Source organism: Mixophyes fleayi, chromosome 4, assembly GCF_038048845.1.
Source record: "Mixophyes fleayi isolate aMixFle1 chromosome 4, aMixFle1.hap1, whole genome shotgun sequence".
Lineage (NCBI taxonomy): Eukaryota > Metazoa > Chordata > Amphibia > Anura > Limnodynastidae > Mixophyes > Mixophyes fleayi.
In genome coordinates this window covers 127871833-127898112 of record NC_134405.1, presented here as the reverse complement: position 1 = coordinate 127898112, position 26280 = coordinate 127871833, and the positions used below count along the sequence as shown (strand labels likewise).

Below are 26280 nucleotides of genomic sequence, written 5' to 3'. Positions count from 1 at the left end.
ACATACATATATATATATATATATATATATATATATATATATATATATATACTAGGTCCATCCCCAGTTACTCAGCTATTTTTATGGGATTTTGGGAAAGCTGTATAATTTGGAATGAGTCGAACTGGGGCCTAACCTAGTTACGTGGAATCATTATATTGACAATATATTTTTTGTGTGGGAGGGAATAATTTTGGGATAAATTGAATCGTATTTCATTGTATAAATTGAAAGTATTTAGCTTTAGAGCATACATTTCATTGCCTGTTTACTTAAACTTTCCATAAATATAAGAGATTCTGGCATATCGAGTAAGACTATCATATCTCTGGACTGATCCCCAGTATAGTTTATTACATTTTGGTCTACATTTTACCCTTTGAATGTTCCACAGTACAAACACATGTATTCTTTCAACTGTGGACACAGATGATCAACAATATTCACCACAACACTCACTGTCCCCGATAGTAAGATCATGCCCCAGCATGAAGAAGGGACATCAAGCTGGACAAATAAGGGCGCCCCCTGTGGCCGCCATGTTGTCTCCTCTTCTTGTGGCAGCAGGAGTGACTGGGCTCCCAGGTGACGCGCAATGTTTCGGGACTTGAAGGCCTGGTTTTCCCAGAGCGTACACAGCGACCTGACCAACCTTTGGGGTTAGAAAATACACCTCCATCATTGGTATTATTGCGCTGTTATTAGGCGCTTGCAGACTGCCCGGCAGTATAGTGAGGTAGCCCGAGATGCGCCCTTGCAGAGTGCCCCATAGTATAGTCAGGTAGCCCGAGATGCGCCCATGCAGACTGCCCAGCAGTATAGTCAGGTATAGGGTACAGGTATAGTCAGGTAGCCCGAGATGCGCCCTTGCAGACTGCCCCGCAGTATAGTCAGGTAGCCCGAGGTGCGCCCTTGCAGAGTGCCCCATAGTATAGTCAGGTAGCCCGAGATGCGCCCTTGCAGAGTGCCCCATAGTATAGTCAGGTAGCCCGAGATGCGCCCATGCAGACTGCCCCGCAGTATAGTCAGGTAGCCCGAGGTGCGCCCTTGCAGAGTGCCCCATAGTATAGTCAGGTAGCCCGAGATGCGCCCATGCAGACTGCCCCGCAGTATAGTCAGGTAGCCCGAGATGCGCCCTTGCAGAGTGCCCCATAGTATAGTCAGGTAGCCCGAGATGCGCCCTTGCAGACTGCCCCGCAGTATAGTCAGGTAGCCCGAGGTGCGCCCTTGCAGAGTGCCCCATAGTATAGTCAGGTAGCCCGAGATGCGCCCTTGCAGAGTGCCCCATAGTATAGTCAGGTAGCCCGAGATGCGCCCATGCAGACTGCCCAGCAGTATAGTCAGGTATAGGGTATAGGTATAGTCAGGTAGCCCGAGGTGCGCCCTTGCAGACTGCCCCGCAGTATAGTCAGGTAGCCCAAGGTGCGCCCTTGCAGAGTGCAGCGGTGACTTGTTCCCTTCATCACAAGCAGCACTTGGGGATGTCTAATAACCCGTACTGACCTCTGCACATAGAGCAGACTGAGGTCGCAGTGTTATTGCATATGAATATATCGGCTTTCACTCGTGATTAGCGGCCGGATTACGACATCTCCAAGAAATTCATGTCATGATAGAAAGTAGTTTTGTTATAGAAACCATGAGATGTGCCACTGAAGTGTAATCCCTATAATGTCATGTCTGACTGAACGGATCACATGTCACATTTAATTATCTTAATGTTTATTTACATTTTCAATGTTTTTGATGAATTATGCATTTAAATAATTTTATCAGGGTAATTTACAAAGCTGAGTATTAGTGCTTCATCCCCACAAAATGTCATTGTGATATTACAAAATAATATTTACAGACTAAATAGATGTTTTGTGCTGCACTTGGATTTTTGGGCCAACCATTACCTATAAATGTATAAATCTGATGGGCAGTCCTGGTTGGGGTTATCCGTTTTTCTTGGTGCATTGGGCATGGCACAAGATAGTCATCAAGATATTCCCGATGCGTAAAACCACATTTTCACTTTTATGGAAAGACATTTCAATGAAATATAATTTCCGCAATGCCTAGCTTTGTGAAACTGCACCGATTTACAGCAGAGCCTGATTAAGGCCCCATGGGCACTAGGACACATTGTAAAATAATAGTCTGCCTGTCTGTACCATGTAAGTTTTAGTAAATGACCCATTGAGAAAAACACAAAATATTAGAGGCATTTCTGTGTCTAATGCAACCACCCAGTAATCAAAAACAAATACATAGTCTAATGAGTTACTAGTATGTTGTACAATACATACAGCAGATTATAATTATTGCTTTGTCATCATCAGTTATTTATATAGCGCCACAAAGAACTCACTCACATCAGTCCTTGCCCTATTGGAGCAAACAGTCTAAATTCCCTAACATACACACAGAAAGAGAGACACTAAGATCAATTTAATAGCAACCAATTAACCTACTAGTATGTTCTTTGGAGTGTGGGGAGAAACCAGAGCACTCAGAGGAAACCCACACAAACACGGAGAGAACATACAATCTCCACATAGATAAGACCATGGTCAGGAATTGAACTCATGACCCCAGTGTCGTGAGACAGAAGTGCTAACCACTAAGCCAACGTGCAAATATCTAAATGCGAAATGGCTATTGTTTTTTTGTTTTTTTTTAATCAGTTAACAAATTTAGCTTGAATTATTGTAAGAACAAAGTAACTAGGGAAAGCCAGAGCAAAAATGCATTGAAATGGTTTGTATATTTAAGAGGTCATGTTGAGTTGAACGTATACTGGGCCTGAGTCATTAAGGAGAGCAAAGCATAAAAAGGAGTATCTTTGCACCTGAGCAAAACCATGTTACATTGGAGGGGGTGGTAAATTTAAAATGTTGGGACAGATTTATAGTTGGGATAGGGCATGTCCTAGATCAACTTTATATTTCAGTGTACAAATAAAGCTATCAAGTATTTGTGTGCTAGATGAAAAAACAGCCAGTATTTAACTTCTGTGCAAAATAATAACTAATTTGCACCTCTTGCAATGTAATATGGTTTGTTCTGGAGAACATTTACTCCTTTTTTTGTGCCTTACTTTCCTTAATGACTCAGGCCCAGCATATAGGTCTGAAACTACTGGTTTGTGTGCATAGTCAAAGTAAAGAAGTGTATTATACACACCGAAAATGCTATATGCGTCCAACGCAACATGACCCCCTTAATGTGCTGCGTACTCCAGTTAAATAATTCATAATAATCTGTTTACTTTGTAGAATCTGAAGGTGGAGTCATCACAACTCATCATCATGCCAATTATCTCTTTAGCAGTGATGCGTCTCATCGGGATACCCAGAGGTGTGTTTTGATTTAATGGGGCATATTCAATTGACGGCGGGATCAAAAAATATTACCGTTATTACGGTAATCCTGCATTTACTCGCTGGATTTCAGCTCGCAGCTCAGGGAGCTGCGAGCTGAAATCCAGAGAGATATTACCGTATTAATGGTAATATTTTTTGAGTGCGGGATTTTCGACGATCCCGCCGTCAATTGAATATGCCCCATTGAGTGTTGTTGAAACAGTTACTTGCATTGTGTCATGTTTTTGTTCTAATGAACCACCATTTTTCATGGTATTTCTAGTAGCTAACATAAAGTCGGTATTATTTCAAAGTATTCTGCATTTTTATGTACAAGTAGAAATAGCAGCTCCTTTGCTAGTTAAAGCAGAGTGCTGGGGCATTTTTCTCTGTATTTGCGCCTTTCAGGATAACCCCGCCCTTTCAAGCATCTGCTGTTAATCTATAAATTGATTGAGCAACTTTCCTTTCTGTTTTGTTTGTTTGGGAGGCATGTGGTATCAGTAGCTGATGGGGAGTTCTGGTTTTATACGGCCATTTGGAGGTTCATGGGTAAATTAGCTTTCAATGTAAAAACGCATATATGTATGACTCAAAAATAGGGACTTTTATTGATTAGAGTTAGGACCACCCTATTAGCAGAAGTCCCGTGATGTGGCAGCTGGCTTGTTATGCATTTGCAAATGTGTGAAACTAAGAATTCTGCATTTTTATGTACAAGTAGAAATAGCAGCTTTGTTACTGATTAACAGCGGTGGGCTGGGGGAGTTTTCTCTGTATTATTTTAATGTGTATAAAAATGTACATATATGCAATTACGTATAGTGCACTGACTGCACAGTTTAGTATGTCTAAATCCCCATACTACCAGAAGACAACAGCAGCTGAGCCCAGACAGGGTTGTGGATTAACCGATCACAGACATCTTTCATTTCGAGAGTTATCATAGAATAGTAGGACCAGGACTTCAACACAAACGCCTTGGGTTTCAGATGGGTAACTTGGCAAGGGGAACAGGCAGAAGTTTAGAAAGGGTAGAATTATAGTTTAGGCAATACTTGGTATATAATTAGATTCCAATGGAATATACAATCTTGGAACAGTCCAAACTCATACTGGTAGGTTAATTGGCTAGTGAAAAAAATGGACCCTAATGCAGTGGTGGGCAACAGCCGGCCCTCCAAGGTGTGACCTGTAGCACCAGATCAATCCTGCTTTATTGTCAGATTGGTTTGTTATAGCTTGTAACACTTATTTAAAATGCCTGGTGATATTTTATTAGAGAGAGAGATGTCGCTTTCTTTCATTAAATGTATTATTTTAACTTATTACTGGAGATTAAAGTTACATGTGGAATTGTACGGAAAACAGTAATGTACATATGACAGTATGTAGTACTTTGTTTTGTTTTTTTCAGAATATATAACAGTCTGGATTATGTTGAAAACAAAGTCACCATTTTCCATGCCAGCTTCCTGAAATCATATATCAATTCTAAAACCAAAAATCTGGTGTCACTTGGGCACTTCATTCTCCCCCCAGCCTCTCTTCATGAAGGTTTGTAACGGATGTAATACATGCCCTGAGATTTATGTTAAGATTGTAATGCCTTAGGCCTCATACCCATTGGCAATTTCTTTTCATTAAAAACCACTATTGAAAATATATGTCAACGCCATGTCAATGGCGTTTTATATGCGGTTCATATATAGTTGATATGGGCAGGATTTGTTGACAAGTTTGCAAATGCTTTTAATATTTGTTTTTTAGGCAAGTGATACCAAGCATCTGGTTTAGGTCTTCCTAGATTTTTTACGACAATTCCATTCTATATTCTGGTTACTTAATTCTCTATCCTGTTTACTGGTGAGAGATAATTATGTTTGTGACCCATGTGACTCTGATTGATGCTGCAGACTGTGGCTGTAGCAGCTCTCTTGAATTGCAGAAGAGTGTTATCCAGAAGACAGACAAGTAGGAGGCATTGGGTACATCCCTGGCCTTCTCATCGTCTGACAGGAGCTTTTTTCAGATCTTCAAGTTTACTAGGATGTTTGTCTGGCCCATTGATGAGTTGCTGCAAATTCTGTGTCCTGCTCTCAAGGGAACATATTTGGCTGAGGCAACCATAACCCCTGAGGACCATCTGCTTGGGACAATATTCTACTCCATCTTCTTATTCTTTATTTATAGGGCCTGACAGGGGTCTGCAACGCTGTACAGAGCATGTACAACAAAAGACATTACATAGCATTTCAGACAGGAATGAAAGCAGAAGATCAGTCCTGCCGCAGCATTGAGAATAGATTGAAGAGGTGCGTGAGGGTTGTGGGTAAGGCCAATCAAGGGAAGGTTGCAGTAATAAAGGTAAGAAATGATCAGAGAATGGATAACAGTTTTGGTGGGAGAGGAAGGGTCTGACACCAGCGATGTTGCGGAGATAATAGCGACAGGATTGGAGCGAGAGATTGAATGTGGAGGGTGAAGGGAAGGGAAGAGTAAAGGAAGACACCAAGACATCAGATTTGGGGAAGAGAGGCGATGGTGGTGTTGTCAACAGTGGTGGGGAGGGGAAGAAACTCCTGAGGGAGGGAAGACAATAAGTTCAGTTTTGGGTATGTTGAGATTAAGAAAACGTTGAGACCTCCAGGAGGATATGGCAGGACACCTGTGAGGACGGAAGGAGAGATGTCGGGAGATAAAAGGTAGATTTGGGTGTCGTCGGCATAAGGGTGACACTAGAGGCCAAAGAAGCTGATAACTTCACCCACAGAGGAGGTGTACAAAGAGAAGAGCAGGAGGCCAAGGACGGATCCCTGAGGGACTCCTATGGGAAGAGAGGATAGATGGGAAGAGAATTCAGAGGTAGAAACAGAGAAACAGATGTAGGAGGTGAACCAAGATAGGACAATGTCAGAAAGGCCAACGATGTGAAGGTTGAGCAGTTGGAGAGGATGGTCTACTGTGTCAAATGCCACAGGGTGGTCCAAGGGGATAAGCAGGGAGAAATGGCATTTTGACTTGGCAGAAAAAGGATCATTTGTGATTCTAGTTAGGGCAGATGCTGTGGAGCGAAGAGGTCAGAAGTAAGATTGGAGAAGATTGACTAGGGAGATGTTAGAGAGGTAGCTGGTTAGGAGGTTGTTGATGAGCCTCTTGAGTATTTTCGAGGTAAAAGGGAGGAGAGAGATAGGGTGGTAGTTAGACAAGGATGTGGGGTCAAGATTGTTTTTTTTTTAAGAATGGGTGAGGCGAGCATGTTTGAAGGATTTGGAGAACATATCAATGGAGAGAGATAAGTTAAAGAGGTGGGCAAGTTGGGAGCAGGCAATGGGGAGAGGGGTTGACAAAAGTGAAAGGGGATGGCATCCAAGGTTGATGTGGGAGAGGACAGCAGAAGAGTATGGACTTCATCGCATTTGGTCTTCAAACACTTCGACTTGTAAGATATGCTTTCAATATACAAAGCTTTTTCTTCTCGTCCCAGTGTTTTTAAACATTCTTGTATTGAGTGTTTTGTTCTACACACCAACCTTACACACTTCTATTTCTTGCTGGGGAAAATGATATGTGATGTTAAATACTTTCGTGTCAAAAAGGACAAAAGTATTAAAGGAGTGATACCTTTATTGGCTAACCAAAAAAAATATTATTATATTTGCAAGTTGTAGAGGGGGTAGTGTGTGGAATGAACATTGCATTGTTTTCAACTCCTTGGCTAAAAAGCTGTTTTAGCTGATCATTATAGTGGAGCAATGGGTGAACTCACTTTGCTGTGGAAGTTCTAGGTTTTGATGTCCCAAGTGGTGTGGTTTCAATGATAAGCACCAGAACTGAACCAAGGAGCAATGGAAGAATAATGACCTGGTCTGATGAATCACATTTTCTTTTACATCATGCTTCAGCCGGCGTACATTAACGTAATTGAAAGTTTTCATTATTGTGAGCTCTGCTCCGAAGAGCAGAACTGCACAGCGCATGTGTGGAGGGATCACATGTTCACTCCCTGTCACGAGTCCCGGTCACACTGCAATGTCTCTCAGTGCGCATACTATCGATCGGCGCATGCGCGCTAGGGTTTTAGGGAAGATACCGTGATGACTTTTCTCTTCACACTGAAGAGGCTGTGAAAATGTAAGTGATAAACTTCACAGGGACAGCAGTGTAATGTTACTGCTATCCCTGCTGAAGTTTATTGATAAATATGAAAGATAGTTCAATCCTTATTAATGCGATGAGGATTGAAAACTATCTTTTATATTAAGCGGTGCGTCCTAAATATGCTCCTTAGTGTGAGTTTAAACACCTGGTGCATACCACAAAGGGGAAATTATTTTTTTATTATTATTGTTAATTTAATTTTTTTTTACAGTAGGACCCACTAGAATTTTTAAATTGGGAGCTTATTGGTAAATACATTTTAGTTTCTCTTGTAAGTATATGTTGACAATATTTTTTCAGTAAATTCTAGTGTTTATGAATATTACCTTTAAAAGCCTGTTGTCACTGTAAGTAGACATAAAAAACAAAACATATTATGTTGAAAAGAATTCTTAGATAATATAAGAAATTGTCTATCCCTTTAAGCTTATTAATCATGAATCTAAGGGGCATATTCAATTGTCATCGCGGACGCACTTTTTTACCGACATTACAGTAAAAGTTAACATAGCTTTTTGCTCGCAAAAAGAATGACGTTACTTCTGTACAGAAAATTCTGTGTGTGGTGTCCTTGTGCGTTTTGTTTTATTAATTGAATCTGCCCCTAACAATGATATATCATAATCATTAAATTCGGTTTTGAGCAGTTCTGTCTAGTACAGTAGAACTCTCCTGACGGAATATTAAATAACCCAAAACAACTGAAAAACAGTATATAATTATATGCATCAACTAGCTGTATATGTGATTTAGTCAGAATCATTTCTTGCGCAATGAAAATATTAAGATATAGAGATGCTCAGGCACAGTTCCCCGAGAACCGAGCACACCCGAACTTAGCAGATTCCAGTACCGTGCCGGCTTGGCTCTGTACTTTTGGCACCCTCGGAATTGAAAGAGTCCAAATGTTATCGTTACGTTGTCGGATCTCGCTAGTTTTGGATTCTATAAGTACCGCTCTCCATGGCGATCCAGCTCCATTTCACAGAGGGACACAGAAGGGGTAGCACGGTTCTTGGCAGTCTCTAGTGCAGTTGGGCAGTGTCATGGGTAGAAAAGAAAGACGAGGGGTAGTAGTGTTCTTCAAAGTCTCCAGTGACATTCAGGAGAGCTCCATTGCTCCATTGCTAATTGTCATTGCTAATACAAAAGTGGAAGCTGCTCAAATCAATTTATAGGCCATAACAGGTGCTTGAAAGGGTGGGGTTATCCTGCAAGGAACATACACACAACATTTTTTCCCCCAGCACACTGCTATAGCCAGCAACAGATCTGCCATTTCTACTGTAGATAAAAATGCAAAAGTCTTTGTTGCACACATTTGCAAATGTATGTTTAAGCCATCCTGCCACGCCAAGGCGCTTTTGCTAATAGGATGGTCCTACTCTAAACAATGAGAGTCCCATATATTTGGGCCATACATATGTGTTTTTAAATTGAGAGCCAACTTACCAAAGAGGTACCCCAGAAGCCTCCAAACAGCAATTCAGTGCCAGTACCCCCTCTCAGCTACTGACACCAACATGCCTCTCAGACAAATACAAAAGTGGAAGCTGCTCAAATCAATTTATAGGCCATAACAGGTGCTTGAAAGGGTGGGGTTATCCTGCAAGGAACATACACACAACATTTTTTCCCCCAGCACACTGCTATAGCCAGCAACAGATCTGCCATTTCTACTGTAGATAAAAATGCAAAAGTCTTTGTTGCACACATTTGCAAATGTATGTTTAAGCCATCCTGCCACGCCAAGGCGCTTTTGCTAATAGGATGGTCCTACTCTAAACAATGAGAGTCCCATATATTTGGGCCATACATATGTGTTTTTAAATTGAGAGCCAACTTACCAAAGAGGTACCCCAGAAGCCTCCAAACAGCAATTCAGTGCCAGTACCCCCTCTCAGCTACTGACACCAACATGCCTCTCAGACAAATACAAAAGTGGAAGCTGCTCAAATCAATTTATAGGCCATAACAGGTGCTTGAAAGGGTGGGGTTATCCTGCAAGGAACATACACACAACATTTTTTCCCCCAGCACACTGCTATAGCCAGCAACAGATCTGCCATTTCTACTGTAGATAAAAATGCAAAAGTCTTTGTTGCACACATTTGCAAATGTATGTTTAAGCCATCCTGCCACGCCAAGGCGCTTTTGCTAATAGGATGGTCCTACTCTAAACAATGAGAGTCCCATATATTTGGGCCATACATATGTGTTTTTAAATTGAGAGCCAACTTACCAAAGAGGTACCCCAGAAGCCTCCAAACAGCAATTCAGTACCAGTACCCCCTCTCAGCTACTGACACCAACATGCCTCTCAGACAAATACAAAAGTGGAAGCTGCTCAAATCAATTTATAGGCCATAACAGGTGCTTGAAAGGGTGGGGTTATCCTGCAAGGAACATACACACAACATTTTTTCCCCCAGCACACTGCTATAGCCAGCAACAGATCTGCCATTTCTACTGTAGATAAAAATGCAAAAGTCTTTGTTGCACACATTTGCAAATGTATGTTTAAGCCATCCTGCCACGCCAAGGCGCTTTTGCTAATAGGATGGTCCTACTCTAAACAATGAGAGTCCCATATATTTGGGCCATACATATGTGTTTTTAAATTGAGAGCCAACTTACCAAAGAGGTACCCCAGAAGCCTCCAAACAGCAATTCAGTGCCAGTACCCCCTCTCAGCTACTGACACCAACATGCCTCTCAGACAAATACAAAAGGGGAAGCTGCTCAAATCAATTTATAGGCCATAACAGGTGCTTGAAAGGGTGGGGTTATCCTGCAAGGAACATACACACAACATTTTTTCCCCCAGCACACTGCTATAGCCAGCAACAGATCTGCCATTTCTACTGTAGATAAAAATGCAAAAGTCTTTGTTGCACACATTTGCAAATGTATGTTTAAGCCATCCTGCCACGCCAAGGCGCTTTTGCTAATAGGATGGTCCTACTCTAAACAATGAGAGTCCCATATATTTGGGCCATACATATGTGTTTTTAAATTGAGAGTCAACTTACCAAAGAGGTACCCCAGAAGCCTCCAAACAGCAATTCAGTGCCAGTACCCCCTCTCAGCTACTGACACCAACATGCCTCTCAGACAAATACAAAAGTGGAAGCTGCTCAAATCAATTTATAGGCCATAACAGGTGCTTGAAAGGGTGGGGTTATCCTGCAAGGAACATACACACAACATTTTTCCCCCCAGCACACTGCTATAGCCAGCAACAGATCTGCCATTTCTACTGTAGATAAAAATGCAAAAGTCTTTGTTGCACACATTTGCAAATGTATGTTTAAGCCATCCTGCCACGCCAAGGCGCTTTTGCTAATAGGATGGTCCTACTCTAAACAATGAGAGTCCCATATATTTGGGCCATACATATGTGTTTTTAAATTGAGAGCCAACTTACCAAAGAGGTACCCCAGAAGCCTCCAAACAGCAATTCAGTGCCAGTACCCCCTCTCAGCTACTGACACCAACATGCCTCTCAGACAAATACAAAAGTGGAAGCTGCTCAAATCAATTTATAGGCCATAACAGGTGCTTGAAAGGGTGGGGTTATCCTGCAAGGAACATACACACAACATTTTTTCCCCCAGCACACTGCTATAGCCAGCAACAGATCTGCCATTTCTACTGTAGATAAAAATGCAAAAGTCTTTGTTGCACACATTTGCAAATGTATGTTTAAGCCATCCTGCCACGCCAAGGCGCTTTTGCTAATAGGATGGTCCTACTCTAAACAATGAGAGTCCCATATATTTGGGCCATACATATGTGTTTTTAAATTGAGAGCCAACTTACCAAAGAGGTACCCCAGAAGCCTCCAAACAGCAATTCAGTGCCAGTACCCCCTCTCAGCTACTGACACCAACATGCCTCTCAGACAAATACAAAAGGGGAAGCTGCTCAAATCAATTTATAGGCCATAACAGGTGCTTGAAAGGGTGGGGTTATCCTGCAAGGAACATACACACAACATTTTTTCCCCCAGCACACTGCTATAGCCAGCAACAGATCTGCCATTTCTACTGTAGATAAAAATGCAAAAGTCTTTGTTGCACACATTTGCAAATGTATGTTTAAGCCATCCTGCCACGCCAAGGCGCTTTTGCTAATAGGATGGTCCTACTCTAAACAATGAGAGTCCCATATATTTGGGCCATACATATGTGTTTTTAAATTGAGAGCCAACTTACCAAAGAGGTACCCCAGAAGCCTCCAAACAGCAATTCAGTGCCAGTACCCCCTCTCAGCTACTGACACCAACATGCCTCTCAGACAAATACAAAAGTGGAAGCTGCTCAAATCAATTTATAGGCCATAACAGGTGCTTGAAAGGGTGGGGTTATCCTGCAAGGAACATACACACAACATTTTTTCCCCCAGCACACTGCTATAGCCAGCAACAGATCTGCCATTTCTACTGTAGATAAAAATGCAAAAGTCTTTGTTGCACACATTTGCAAATGTATGTTTAAGCCATCCTGCCACGCCAAGGCGCTTTTGCTAATAGGATGGTCCTACTCTAAACAATGAGAGTCCTATATATTTGGGCCATACATATGTGTTTTTAAATTGAGAGCCAACTTACCAAAGAGGTACCCCAGAAGCCTCCAAACAGCAATTCAGTACCAGTACCCCCTCTCAGCTACTGACACCAACATGCCTCTCAGACAAATACAAAAGTGGAAGCTGCTCAAATCAATTTATAGGCCATAACAGGTGCTTGAAAGGGTGGGGTTATCCTGCAAGGAACATACACACAACATTTTTTCCCCCAGCACACTGCTATAGCCAGCAACAGATCTGCCATTTCTACTGTAGATAAAAATGCAAAAGTCTTTGTTGCACACATTTGCAAATGTATGTTTAAGCCATCCTGCCACGCCAAGGCGCTTTTGCTAATAGGATGGTCCTACTCTAAACAATGAGAGTCCCATATATTTGGGCCATACATATGTGTTTTTAAATTGAGAGCCAACTTACCAAAGAGGTACCCCAGAAGCCTCCAAACAGCAATTCAGTGCCAGTACCCCCTCTCAGCTACTGACACCAACATGCCTCTCAGACAAATACAAAAGGGGAAGCTGTTAAAATCAATTTATAGGCCATAACAGGTGCTTGAAAGGGTGGGGTTATCCTGCAAGGAACATACACACAACATTTTTTCCCCCAGCACACTGCTATAGCCAGCAACAGATCTGCCATTTCTACTGTAGATAAAAATGCAAAAGTCTTTGTTGCACACATTTGCAAATGTATGTTTAAGCCATCCTGCCACGCCAAGGCGCTTTTGCTAATAGGATGGTCCTACTCTAAACAATGAGAGTCCCATATATTTGGGCCATACATATGTGTTTTTAAATTGAGAGCCAACTTACCAAAGAGGTACCCCAGAAGCCTCCAAACAGCAATTCAGTGCCAGTACCCCCTCTCAGCTACTGACACCAACATGCCTCTCAGACAAATACAAAAGGGGAAGCTGCTCAAATCAATTTATAGGCCATAACAGGTGCTTGAAAGGGTGGGGTTATCCTGCAAGGAACATACACACAACATTTTTTCCCCCAGCACACTGCTATAGCCAGCAACAGATCTGCCATTTCTACTGTAGATAAAAATGCAAAAGTCTTTGTTGCACACATTTGCAAATGTATGTTTAAGCTATCCTGCCACGCCAAGGCGCTTTTGCTAATAGGATGGTCCTACTCTAAACAATGAGAGTCCCATATATTTGGGCCATACATATGTGTTTTTAAATTGAGAGCCAACTTACCAAAGAGGTACCCCAGAAGCCTCCAAACAGCAATTCAGTGCCAGTACCCCCTCTCAGCTACTGACACCAACATGCCTCTCAGACAAATACAAAAGTGGAAGCTGCTCAAATCAATTTATAGGCCATAACAGGTGCTTGAAAGGGTGGGGTTATCCTGCAAGGAACATACACACAACATTTTTTCCCCCAGCACACTGCTATAGCCAGCAACAGATCTGCCATTTCTACTGTAGATAAAAATGCAAAAGTCTTTGTTGCACACATTTGCAAATGTATGTTTAAGCCATCCTGCCACGCCAAGGCGCTTTTGCTAATAGGATGCTGAAATATAAATAATAGGGCTGGCAGTCTTGGTTTTCTAAATCTGCAGTCAGATTGTACTGTGTTATATAGGTAGCACACAAAGAGGAGAACTCCATTGCTAATTGTATTTGCTGAAATATAAATAATAGGGCTGGCAGTCTTGGTCTAAATCTGCAGTCACATTGTACTGTGTTATTTAGGTAACATACAAACAGGAGAGCTCCATTGCTAATTGCCATTGCTGAAATAGAAATAATAGGGCTGGCAGTCTTGGTCTAAATCTGCAGTCAAATTGTACGGTGTTATATAGGTAACATACAAACAGGAGAGCTCCATTGCTAATTGTCATTGCTGATATAGAAATAATAGGGCTGGCAGTGTTCTTCAAAATCTGCAGTTACATCTTACTGTGCCATAGCTCACACAGAAAGAGGAGATGTGGCAGAGTTCAGTGCTGAAACAGAAATTGTAATAATAGGGCTGTCAGTGTTCTTAAAAGTCTCCAGTGACATTCTACTGTACCATAGCTCAAACAGAAACAGGCAGGGTGGTATTGTTCTTGTCACTCTTCAGTCTCAGTCATGATACTAATCCCTCTACCTCATGTTCTAAAGCCTATGTTCAAGTGCATAGTGGTCAGGGAAACAAAAATGTAAATAAAAAGCTTGTACCTTTTTAAAAAAACACCTCTCTAATAAAGGTGAAAGTTTACTGTAGAAAAACATAAAATTGCCAACATGCCATTCTACCCAAAATATTGCCAAGCATACCAGCATCAGCTAACTCCCTTCTCACAGCTAGATCTCAGCACCTGCAATCTACACTTGCATCATATTCACCCTCATCAGTGTGTACATCATCCTCAAACAATATTAATTCATCTCTGCTGGAATCCACCATCACAGAAGTTTGTGTGCTTTGATGTAATTGCCGGTAATGGCCTTCCTCATCGAATTTGTAGCTCATATTAAGGAAGAGCTGTCATGATTTTTGGGCAATTCTTTTAGACCAGACCAAATGTCAAAAAATGTTGTGCAGACTCATCTGCACAACATTGTGCATGTACCACTTGCTGCTTTTCAAAAGGTCTAATTAGAGGAATTACTTGACGCAAGCTAACAGTGTCTGCACTCTTTTCACAGGTGACTACTTCCAGTGATTTCAGCACCTTGCACAACACGGAAAGTATTCTCCACTGTGCTGGACTAAAGTACATTCCCCCTAAATTCTATTCTTCTTGCAGCTGCTGCATTTTCCTAGATGCTGTTGCAGAATCCTGAAAATATTTCGGGACACAGACAGCATCTCCTGCATGTCATTGTCATTTTTTAAAAAGTTCTGTACCACCAAGTTGATTGTGTGAGCAAAACAGGGAATGTGATGGAATTCCCCACACTGTAATGCTTTAACAATATTGGTGGCATTATCAGAAATCACATATCCTCAGGAGAGTCCAAGCAGGATAAGCCATGACATCCCTTAGTTTTTCAAACAGGTTGTCAGCGGTATTACCTCTGACCTGCGCCTTGTCTTGTCTCTGATAACCTCCTCTCACTCCCGCCTTCAAGACTTCTCCTGTGCTGGTCCCCACTTATGGAATTCCCTACCCCGCTCAATCAAACTTTCCCACAGCCTTCAAATCTTTAGATGCTCTTTGAAAACACATCTCTTTTTTTTAGAAGTGACCTTATCCTCGATACTATTCACACTAATGCACCCTCACGACTATCCCAATCTCCGCTCTGAGCCACACTTGCTCCTCTTGTTTCAGCTGTGCCCTCTTCCATTAAAAATGTAAGCTCTCTAATGAGCAGGGTCCTCCATACCCTTTGTTTTCATGTCTCCATTCATTTTGTCTGCCTTGTATGTTCTTGCTTTACGTATGTTCTGTTTTATGTATGTCCTTGTCTTCCCTACTGTATGGCGCTGTGGAGCACTGTGGTGCCTTTCAAATCTATGATAATAATAATACTAATAATAATATGCCTCTTAGTGAAGCAGACGATACACAGAGTAGCCTGCCACTGAAAAATGTGACGTACTTGGGTACATGCTGCTGCTGTCCCTGCTGGTGAAGACGAATCACCAACCCAGTGGGCTGTCACAATCATATAATCTTTAGTTTGCCCAGTTCCGCTTGTTCACATATCTGTGGTTATGTGTACAGTGGGTAGAATGGCATTTTGTAGCCCAATAATTAAATTTTTTGCGAACCTACTGGTAGAGGTCAGGAATAGCTTTTCTAGTAAAATGGTGTTGTGATGGAATTTGGTAACGGGGACAGAAGACCTCAAGTAACTGTCTAAAACTAGCTGGATTAATAGTGGATATTGGATGCAGATCTAATATTCTCATTGTCGCCATGGCGTCTGTGATCCGCTTTGCGACTGGGTGACAGCTTTTCCCCTTGCAAAGGATTGTTTAACAGTCAATTGTTGTAAACTACTAGTAATATTCTTAGTTTGCTTCTGGGTTGACGATCCACCCCCAGCAGCAGCAGTGGGCCTAACGCTCAAGGATTCTTCTGAGGAATCCTGTATATGGGAGGAGTCATCTCACCTTAGAAACTTGGATGCAGGACTAACTCCGATCGCTTGTGAGGATACTGATGATGAAGGTCTTGGGGTTGTAGGTGCTGGGATCTAGCTGAGAGAAGGGAGGTAGCTGATGCTAGACTGCTTGTTGTTATTTTTTAGCATAAGTTTCTGATTTTCACAAAAGCTTTCCATGAACTCGCTTCATATAGCGTAACATGGATGAGGTTCCTAGATAGTTAAGGTCCCTACCTCTACTGACTGTGGCTTTACAGTGCTACAAATGGCTAGATAACTTTTGTCAGGATTTGTGTAAAAATAATTCCACACCTAAGAGGTGGATTTTTTGGTCTTATGCCCAGGCATGACAATGGCCTTATCACTGGCAAGAATTGCTTCCACTGGTGCATGATTTGCAACAGTAGAGTTCATTAACAGCACTGTTTGCTTAGGTGCCTTAAGCCCATTGTTAGCTTTTTTTGTGGGGGCCCAAACAAACCAAGCACTTCAGCCACAAAAGTGGCAAAGCTTGTCACTGGAGTGCTTGCTTTGTTAATCTGCATTTGTCCTTTTCAATATCTTACATAAGGGTGGCTGGGAGGCACAATTCCATCTTGCACCACTTTTCTTTTCTGCCACTTCTGTGTGGCAATGTTTCCTAGATGTGCTATGAACTGTCGAGTGTTTGTGTCATTGCTCGGTCGCTTAGCATCCAGCCAGGTCACGGCAGTCTTTGTTTGAAAGTGTATGAAAATAATATTGTGACCTGCGATGTGGTCAAATCTGACTGCAAATAACTTGAAGTTAGTGCTATTGAGGTTAATATTAATGCAGGGGAAAAAAGGAGCAAAATTACGTGATTTTAGCAAAAAAAAATAGGGATTTAGAAAAAAAACAGGGATCCAAAATCAGAACACAGGGTCAGTGAACATCTCTAGTAAGATATACAAAGTTAATTCAATTATTATTATTATAGGTAAGTGCAAACACAAGATTATATGTATTATTATTTAATTAAGAAATCCTGTAAATAAGAATTAGTCTCACTCACTCCTAATAGTCTGCTGAGTCAAATTTTGCCCCCCCCCCCCTTCCCGGGCTAAAATTTGCCAGCCCTCCCCTGGTCTTACTCCAAATAAACAGCAAGCTGCACAAACTATCTGAGAAAGTATTTCTGGAGGATGATGGCGAGGAGAGTGAAGAGGAAGGAGATAATGATGTTGTCGGGGACAACAGTGATGTGGAGGATAATGATAATATATATAAAGATATATAACTTCCCGACCACTGGGTACCCACCAAAACACTCTAGGATCAATAATATTATGTTTCCAATATCCCAGTAATAAATATGCATATTTCAGTGTGACACTATAAAAAATAATTATTGTCATAATTAATAGTATTTAGGGGATAACTTTATTACTTATGCTATTAAATTTGTTTTATTTCATTCTAATTAAATATCCCCCATTGAGCCTGATTCATCAAGGCATATAATTGCCAATTTTGAGCGTATTGTACTCAAAATCACTCTGTGCATGCCCAGAACTCAGAGATACGACCATGTCAAAATACGTGTTTAATTACTGAACGCAGGTTGCGCTCAGTATGTGTTACCTTTCTGTTTATAAGAAATATCCAGCTATGCAGGCTAAATGTTTATCTATTAATGAGTTTATGGATGTAATATTAACTATGCCAATAAAAAAGGTGTCATTTTTATTCACAGTGCTCTAAAATTGTGGTATCTTTTATATGTGATGGTAAATTGGAGACATACCTCTTTAAAAAAAGCTGTCGATACATAGTAGATGATTGGCCTAATAGGAGAATTACCAATACTCGTCTGCACTTCATGATGAAAGTAAAATACTGCTGGTCTTGGCTTTTATGTGACTCAATACATTTTTGTAAAATGTTTTTATGCAAATTGTATCAGCATTTGAAATATAAATATACAGTATATCTATAAATATTCATTCATGTGACTTCACTGGCCAAGTGAGCTGTGTTCTACTTATACACTATATGGACAAATGTATTTGGCCACACCCATTAATTATTGAATTGAGGTGTTTCAATCAGACCCGTTCCCAGAGGTGTATAAAATCAAGCATCTAGCCATGGAGTCTCCATTTGCAAACATTTGTGATACAAAATGGGTCGTTCTGAAAAGCTCAGTGACTTCAAACGTGGTACTGCGATAGGATGCCACATTTGCAATAAAACGGTTCGCGAAATTTCATCCCTGCTGGATATTCCACGGTCAACTGTAAGTGATATTATTAGAAAGTGGAATTGTTTAGGAACAACAGCAACTCAGCCATGAAGCAGAAGACCACGTAAAATCACAGAGCGGGATCAACGAATGCTCAGGTGTATGGTGCGTAAAAAAAGTTTCCAACTCTATGCTGATTCAATAGCTGAACAGTTCTGAACTTCCACTGGCATTAATGTAAGCACAAAAACTGCGCGCTTAATGGAATCGGTTTAAATGGCCAAGCAGTTGCATGCAAGCCTCACATCACCAAGACCAATGCCAAGCGTCAGATGGAGTGGTGTGAAGCACACCAAAACTGGACTGTGGAGCAGTGGAAACGTGTTCTGTGGAATGACAAATGAGCGAGTCTGGGTTTGCCAGATCATCATCGTCATCATCACCATTTATTTATATAGCGCCACTGATTCTGCAGTGCTGTACAGAGAACTCATTCACATCAGTGCCTGCCTCATAGGAGCTTACAGTCTAAATTCCCTAACATACACACACAGACAGACAGAGAGGGGACTAGGGTCAATTTTTGATTGCAGCCAAATTAACCTACTAGTATGTATTTTTGAAGTGTGGGAGGAAACCGGAGCACCCGGAGGAAACCCAAGCAAACACGGGGAGAACATACAAACTACACACAGATAAGGCCATGGTCGGGAGTTGAACTCATGACCCCAGCGCTGTGAGGCAGAAGTGCTAACCACTTAGCCACCGTGCTGCCCCAGATGCCAGTAGAACGTTACTTGCCTGACTGCATTATGCCAACTGTGAAGTTTAGTGGAGGATATATAATGGTATGGGGCTGTTTTTCAGGGTTTGGGCTAGGGCCCTTATCTCCAGTGATGGGCAATCTTAATGCTTCAGCTTACCTAGTCATTTTAGACAATGTTATGCCTTCAACTTTGTGACAACAGTTTGGGGAAGGCCCTTTTCTATTCCAACATGACTGTGCCCCTGTGCACAAAGCAAGGACTACAAAGACATGATTTGAGGAGTTCGGTGTGGAAGAATTTGACTGGCCCGCACAGAGCCCTGACCTCATTCCCATTGTCAGGCGCCGTCCTGCTTCTGTCTCCAGATGGGTGCCTGCCTCTACGCAGTGTCTGTGTCCCGTTGCTTAGGTATGCTCATTCCCCGTTCTATGCACATGCGTACGCTGATCTTGGTAACCGTTGAATAGCAAATTGACGCTGTTCCTGTTTACCATCCATACGCATGCGCAAGGCACCACGGTCCATTGCACTGCAACAAGTCAGCGATTGGTTGCAGTTTTCCAGCCAATTGTGGCAGCACCTATCAGGAATCTCTTTCCTCTATTTAAGGAGCACACTGATGCAATTTGCTTGCCAGAGTATTTGGTCTTCAGCCTTGCTCCAGCATTTGTTCCTGTGTTATTACCTATTTGGATTCTGACCCTGGCTTGTCCCTGACTTCTCTCTCCTTTAGTTCCTGATTTTGGCTTAGAGTGATTCTTGGTTCTGACCCGGCTTCCTGACCATTCTCCTGCTTCTGATTTGGCTGTGTTCGTCTCTCTGGTATTGACCTGGCTTGCTGGCTATTCTTCGTTCTGCTGCATCCTGGTGTTTTGTCACCGCTGCCTCATTTGTTACCTTGCCAGCTAAGAGATACTGAGGCCCGCAACCTGCACGTCTCTTGCAGCAAAGTCCATACCTCCTTGTGGGGGTCCCTGGTGAAAACCAGGGGCGTGTTAGACTCCGCGCCTCAGTAGCGCCAACTGCTGGCAGGTATCACCAACTCCAGCTTCGTGATTGTGACAGTATACTCTGGCAAGCAAATGGCGTCAGTGTGCTCCTTAAATAGAGGAAAGAGATCTCTGATAGGTGCTGCCACAATTGGCGGGAAAGCCGCAACCAATCGCCGACTTGTCACAGTGCGATGGACCGTGGTGCCTTGCGCATGTGTACAGATGGTAAATAGGAACAGCGTCAAGTTGCTATGCAACGGTTGCCAAGCTCAGCGTATGCATGCGAATAGAACGGGGAATGAGTGTACCTAAGGAACGGGATGCAGACATCGCGTGGAGGCAGGCTCCCGTCTGGAGCAGAAGCAGAACGGCGACTGACACCCCTCAAACACCTTTGGGATGAAATTCCCACAGAAACACTCCAACATCTTGTGGAAAGCCTTCCAAGAAGAGTGGAAGCTGTTATCACTGCAAAAGGGGGATCCATTCCATATTAAGGTATATGAATTTGGATACAATTTTATTACATCTCTGTTGGTCAAGCATCCAAATATTTTTGTCCATATAGCGTATATCAATCAGAGCATGAAATAAATTGCAATGAATCGTTAACAGCTAGATCGAAACACATTTTCAATTTACAAAGCTTACTTTAAAATAAACTATAAAAAAAGAATTTGGTGCTGTTTGCTGCCTTTTTCACATCTTCTACCCTAGATTGATGGTCCCTATGTAAAGTATGCACTGAAACGGAAGAAAACTTGCACTTTATTGTGTATCGCTTCTGTTTTACTTTGTGAATTGTAAAATGTTGCTACTAAAATAAAGATTTATTTATACATAACAGAAATCAGAAGAGAAATTGGCAGCTTTATTTGGGAGCAAGACAACCGTCTGGATGTAGAACAGGTCAGTATAATGCTAAAAAGTGTCCACTGGATCACAGATTTTTGTGAAAGTTAAACTCAGTCTTTTGTGCCATATTAGGCTTATTGTCTCTTATAGGCTTAAATCTCTCGTCCACTCTCTGATTATCACCCGCTTGGACTACTGCAACCTTCTCCTTATCGGCCTTCCCCTCTCTCATCTCGCTCCTCTTAGATCTGTACTTAACGCCGCTGCTAGGCTTATTTTCCTCTCTCGCCATTCCACCTCTGTCTCCCCACTCTACCAAGCCCTTCACTGGCTCCCCTTCCCCTACAGAATCCTTTTCAAGCTCCTCACTCTGACTTACAAGGCCCTCGCCAACTCCACTGCTCCCTACATCTCTAACCTTATCTCTATTCACACTCCCTCCCGCCCACTGCGATCGTCCAACGATCGTCGCCTCTCCCCTCTGATTACCTCCTCTCACGCTCGTATCCAAGACTTCTCCCGTGCCGCTCCCCTCCATTGGAACAAGCTCCCCCACTCTTCCCCTAATCTGTCCTCTTTCAAACGAACATTAAAAACCCACCATTTCCTAAAAGCCTTCCAGTCTCATGCCTAAACTCCCACCGGTCGGCTACCTCTCTTTCTCATCCCTTCTCCCCCTTCCTCGACTCCGTCTCCATTTCTCCCGTCTCTCCATCTCATCCATGTGTGTGTCTTCCCCTCCCTTTAGATTGTACGCTCCTTTGAGCAGGGCTCTCCTACCTCCTGTTTCCATCACTTTTAACTGCGCTCTCCAGCTACTCAGCTCACCTCCTCTCGGTCCCTCTGACCTCTGTCTCCTCTCGCTTCTCTCCGCTCCCCTCAGTGACTCTTAACCCGTCATCCGTGCCCACCCTCTTGGGCGATAGTTACCTGCCTGTACTCACTTTTCCCCTCCCTCTCTTTCTTGCTGTGCCTGAGCTCCCAGAGTTATAGTGCTTATTGTTACTTGTACTGTGCTGTTTCACCTTGTACTGTGCCATTGTTTGTCCTTGTACGGCGCTACGGATACTTTGTGGCGCCCTATAAATAAAAAATAATAATAATAATTGTGAAATAATCTTGTAACACTATGGGGTATATTTACTAAACTGCAGGTTTGAAAAAAATGGAGATGTTGCCTATAGCAACCAATCAGAATTTAGTTCTTATTTGTTCAGTACATTCTACAAAATGACATCTGGGGGTAAATGTATTAACCTCCGGTTTTTTCAACTCCCGCGAGTTTGGCGTCTTCGGCGCTTAAATTTAAGCGCCGAACTCGCGGGAGTTGAAGAAACCGGAGGTTAATACATTTACCCCCTAGAATCTGATTGGATGCTATAGGCAACATCTCCACTTTTTCAAACCCACAGTTTAGTAAATCTAGCCGTATGTGTTCTGATACTATATTGCTTGTATCAGAACACAAAGTTATTGAGGGGCTGCACGACAGCAAAGGTCTAATCTATAGCAACAATGTTTAATTTTATTTTCTAAACTGTACTAGAATAATGACAGTTTGAATCTGATTTGTGCATCGTGGTTTATATAAATAGTTTCATAGAATAAAATGATAGGTTCAAAATATTTTACCTTGCTCCTCTCATTCAATTTTGTTTTTTTTAAAAAAAACAATTCAAAACAGGATTTAAAGGAATTTTTTTTTAAAAGTTTGGAAACAAAGTTAAATTAATATAGAAAACAGGAAACTTCTAAATTTGAAAATGTTTTTGACACAACTGTTTGTGAGATTAATCGTTTGTGCATTATGTGTATGGAAAAAACCATTGGTAAAACACATGCTATAATACTACCCATTATTAATCTCACTTGTACTATATGAATAGTATAAAAGTGGAATAAAAAAAAAAAAAACAAGGGTAGAAACAGTGTCTTTGGGGTATATTTACTAAACTGCGGGTTTGAAAAAGTGGAGATGTTGCATATAGCAACCAGATTCTAGTTAGCATTTATTTAGTACATTCTACAAAATGACAACTAGAATCTGATTGGTTGCTATAGGCAACATCTCCACTTTTTCAAAGTAGTAGTTTAGTAAATATATCCCCTGGTTTGGAGCTGATGAATTGGTAGACCAATTGTGGCCTCCACTCTCCACTCTCTCCAATGACCTGTTAGACTATTGTGTGACATATTTCCTTTTTTTTTTTATGACTATTTGGCTGATGACCCTGTAACCACAACATATACACAACCATATAAATACTAAGCATTCCATAATTTAATATGCCACTCAAAGCATGTAATCATGTTTTACCCTCATTTTGGCATGCTCACACACATTTGTTTTGGTGTGTTACAGCAAATAACAGGCTCTGTCATTAAATATACGATTTTAATACTTTCAGCATGTAAGAACACCATTTAGAGATAAAGAAAATGACAACATGAGTCCTGGATGTGACATAAGGTAGGAACAGAATGTTCAACATCAGTATAATTCAAGTTTATTTGCCCTGTGAACACACTTGGGGCTAGATTTACTAAGCTGCGGGTTTGAAAAAGTGGAGATGCTGCCTATAGCAACCAATCAGATTCTAGCTGTCATTTTGTAGAAGGTACTAAATAAATGAAAGCTAGAATCTGATTGGTTGCTATAGGCAACATTCCCACTTTTTCAAACCCGCAGCTTAGTAAATCTAGCCCTTGGACTTTTGGGATCCTTGTAACTCATTTGATTCTGATGACAGTGTTACTGATCCATGTGATGCGTATAAAGATGTGCACCCACTATTACCTCACTTTTTATGCTATCCCAGAAAAGTCTGGAAGTCCAGAACACAGAAATGTGTGTGCTTATCCGCGCTTAACCTGTAAAAGTATGTACTATTGCACTAATGTAGATACAATGCCCTGTGTAAGTTTTAATGTTAGCAAACGATCACTGAATAATACGGTGGTTTTCTGTTGTGGTACAGGAAAGAGGTTTTGAAGTCTGGCAGTGAGCTGTCGGATGATGCGATGTGCCACACCCTTCACAGTTACCCTGTAAATAACATGTGCACAGGTAAATTGCTTTGATTATTGACTTTTTATTGTCAATATTTTTTATTCATTTTAAGTTATTATTATTACTTAAACAGTGTTAATATCTTACACAGCGCTGTAAAATGTAAGTGGTATATACGGAGCATTATAAGAATGACATAAATATAACATTTACACACAGACCCAATAATAAAAACACTGCTTAAAAGTACTTCTAATCTAAAAGGAGCAAGGATAGAAACAATAGGTGAGCGAACATGTAATATGCATGCAACATTTCTGCTGGTAGGAACTATGCATCTGCCGTCTGCAGAGGAGTAAAGCTTTGCAATGGCTGAATGGAGTAAGTGCAGTAGTGTGCTTAGCTTTGCGGAACAGTGCAAAAACTAGATTTCATATTACTGAGTAAGATTATTTATACGAGATAAAAGGAGTGGAGGGGGCATAGTTGGGGCATTCCTTGCTGTGTGAAAGAGTACGCAGCCATTTCCACTCTGCGTCAGGTTTCATTTGAGTGAGCTGAAGCAAACCTGGACATCACTCCTGAAGAGTGTGCAGAGCTGCTAGACGCCCATCATCATCATCACCATTTATTTATATAGCGCCACCAATTCCACAGCGCTTACAAAGAATATTTGTCACACACACACAGCCAACTAACTTACTAATTGGTTTTTGGAGTGTGGGAGAAAACAGGAGCACCCAGAGGAAACTCATGCAAACAGTGCTGTGTTAGCCACTGTGCTGTCCTACATTGAAATACTTTAAAATATATTTTCATGGCAAAAGCTGGATGTACTTTGTGACCTTTAAACAAGCATGTAATGGCATATTTCAGTTACATTTTTTCTTAAAAACTTTTTTAAATGTAGGTTTGAAAAAATAAAAAAAAAGTATATCTGTCAGTTGTAATTTATCAATATTTGGAAACGTTCAATAGATCAGACTTAATTTTGTAAAGAACTGTGTATTAAGGTACATTTATTAGAGTTCTTTCTGGAATTTCTCTTCCTATAGGTTACATTTCCATTGATCAAATGAAGAAATTCTCAGGAGAGCTGCATGATTTCACACCTAATGCGTCACAATATCTTGTTTTTTTGCATTCAAGGTGAAAGGAACAATTTTTCAGGGATTAACACCGTAGTAAACAATAAAAATGCTTAATTATTACATTATTCAGCTGCTTTATATAATGCGAGTACATAACATGCATGTACACTACTAATAAAATACTAAAATACATAGTACTGACTGAATGCCTGAATGAAACAGATAGTACAATAGGTCTGTACCCAGTGCAGAGGCTGAGTAGTGTCTTATTTCCTCAACAGTGTTTATGTCAAGCCGCCCATTAACATTAAATGAAAAAAAAAAAAAATCAAATTAGGAAATTAGAAAAAAAAACTGATGCGAGTTTAAATTAGGTGGGATAAGTCAAAATTATCTGGATAGAGAAAAAAGTTTATGTGAGGAATTGGCTGAAATGAACAGCGAATGATTTCTGCAGGGTAATGGTACAAATATCATGTTCTGTGACCAACAAAGTTATATACATGTTCTGCGTAAAAGAGTTGTGGTTGTCAGATAAGGCAGGTATTAGGACAGGTGCCAATGATGTAAAACCAGCTCCGGTCTCAGTTGACTTAGTTATAGTGTATGGCTTATAGTAACAGTAGGCATAGACCATACTCCATTGCAGAATGTATATTTCATATGTGTCTGGTTTTCAATAAAATTAATTTACTCCCTTAAGAAAGAATATTCGCAACAGTTACAAATATATTTTGCATCACTACTTCATGGTTGTTAATAAAAGGCCAAAAGGGACAACTAGGCTCTGTTGCTGCATTCTAACACATACTCTAGCAAATAAACACCCCACAAAAATGTATGAAAAGAAATGTAAAATAAAAAATGTTTAACATATGCACTTTATTATGACTCGCAATAATAAAATGTATATTGTTGTAAGTGTTAAGTCATCAATTATTTGGAGCTGTTTCCATCTGCATAATAGTAATTATCGGAAGAATTCAGAAAAAAGTACACATAACATAAAATAAGTGGAATCCTATACCCTATCAAAAAAGCCCGCTCTCTTCTGGAAAAAAAATACAATATAAAATTTGCTTAGTTAATACCCTGACAAAGCCAAAGCACAGAAACACAAACATAGTTCTGTATTTATATTTGAAATTCATTTATTGTTATTTATAAGTTTCCTTTATTTATATTGCACCAATATATCC

The 26280-nt window shown here is 41.0% G+C and overlaps 2 protein-coding genes across 2 annotated transcripts in view; both read left to right on the top strand.

Moving 5' to 3' along the window:
- Positions 1-26280, top strand: part of SCAMP5 (secretory carrier membrane protein 5) — a 128460-nt gene that overhangs the window by 30603 nt on the left and 71577 nt on the right. The gene's annotated exons all lie outside the window — the stretch shown is intronic.
- Positions 568-25968, top strand: TERB2 (telomere repeat binding bouquet formation protein 2). Its single transcript, XM_075208191.1, has 7 exons — positions 568-659; positions 3264-3345; positions 4768-4907; positions 20973-21034; positions 23389-23450; positions 23959-24047; positions 25046-25968. Exons 1-7 carry the CDS (start codon positions 596-598, stop codon positions 25141-25143), a joined length of 597 nt encoding a protein of 198 aa, XP_075064292.1. The 5' UTR covers positions 568-595; the 3' UTR covers positions 25144-25968.

What these genes read in the sequence shown, in the direction of transcription:
- TERB2 (XM_075208191.1), top strand. Translation starts at nt 596, where the DNA reads ATGTTTCGGGACTTGAAGGCCTGGTTTTCCCAGAGCGTACACAGCGAC. An exon ending in CGACCTGACCAACCTTTGGG is followed by an intron (nt 660 to 3,263) that starts GTTAGAAAATAC and finishes TTTACTTTGTAG; the next exon opens with AATCTGAAGGTGGAGTCATC. An exon ending in CCCAGCCTCTCTTCATGAAG is followed by an intron (nt 4,908 to 20,972) that starts GTTTGTAACGGA and finishes TATACATAACAG; the next exon opens with AAATCAGAAGAGAAATTGGC.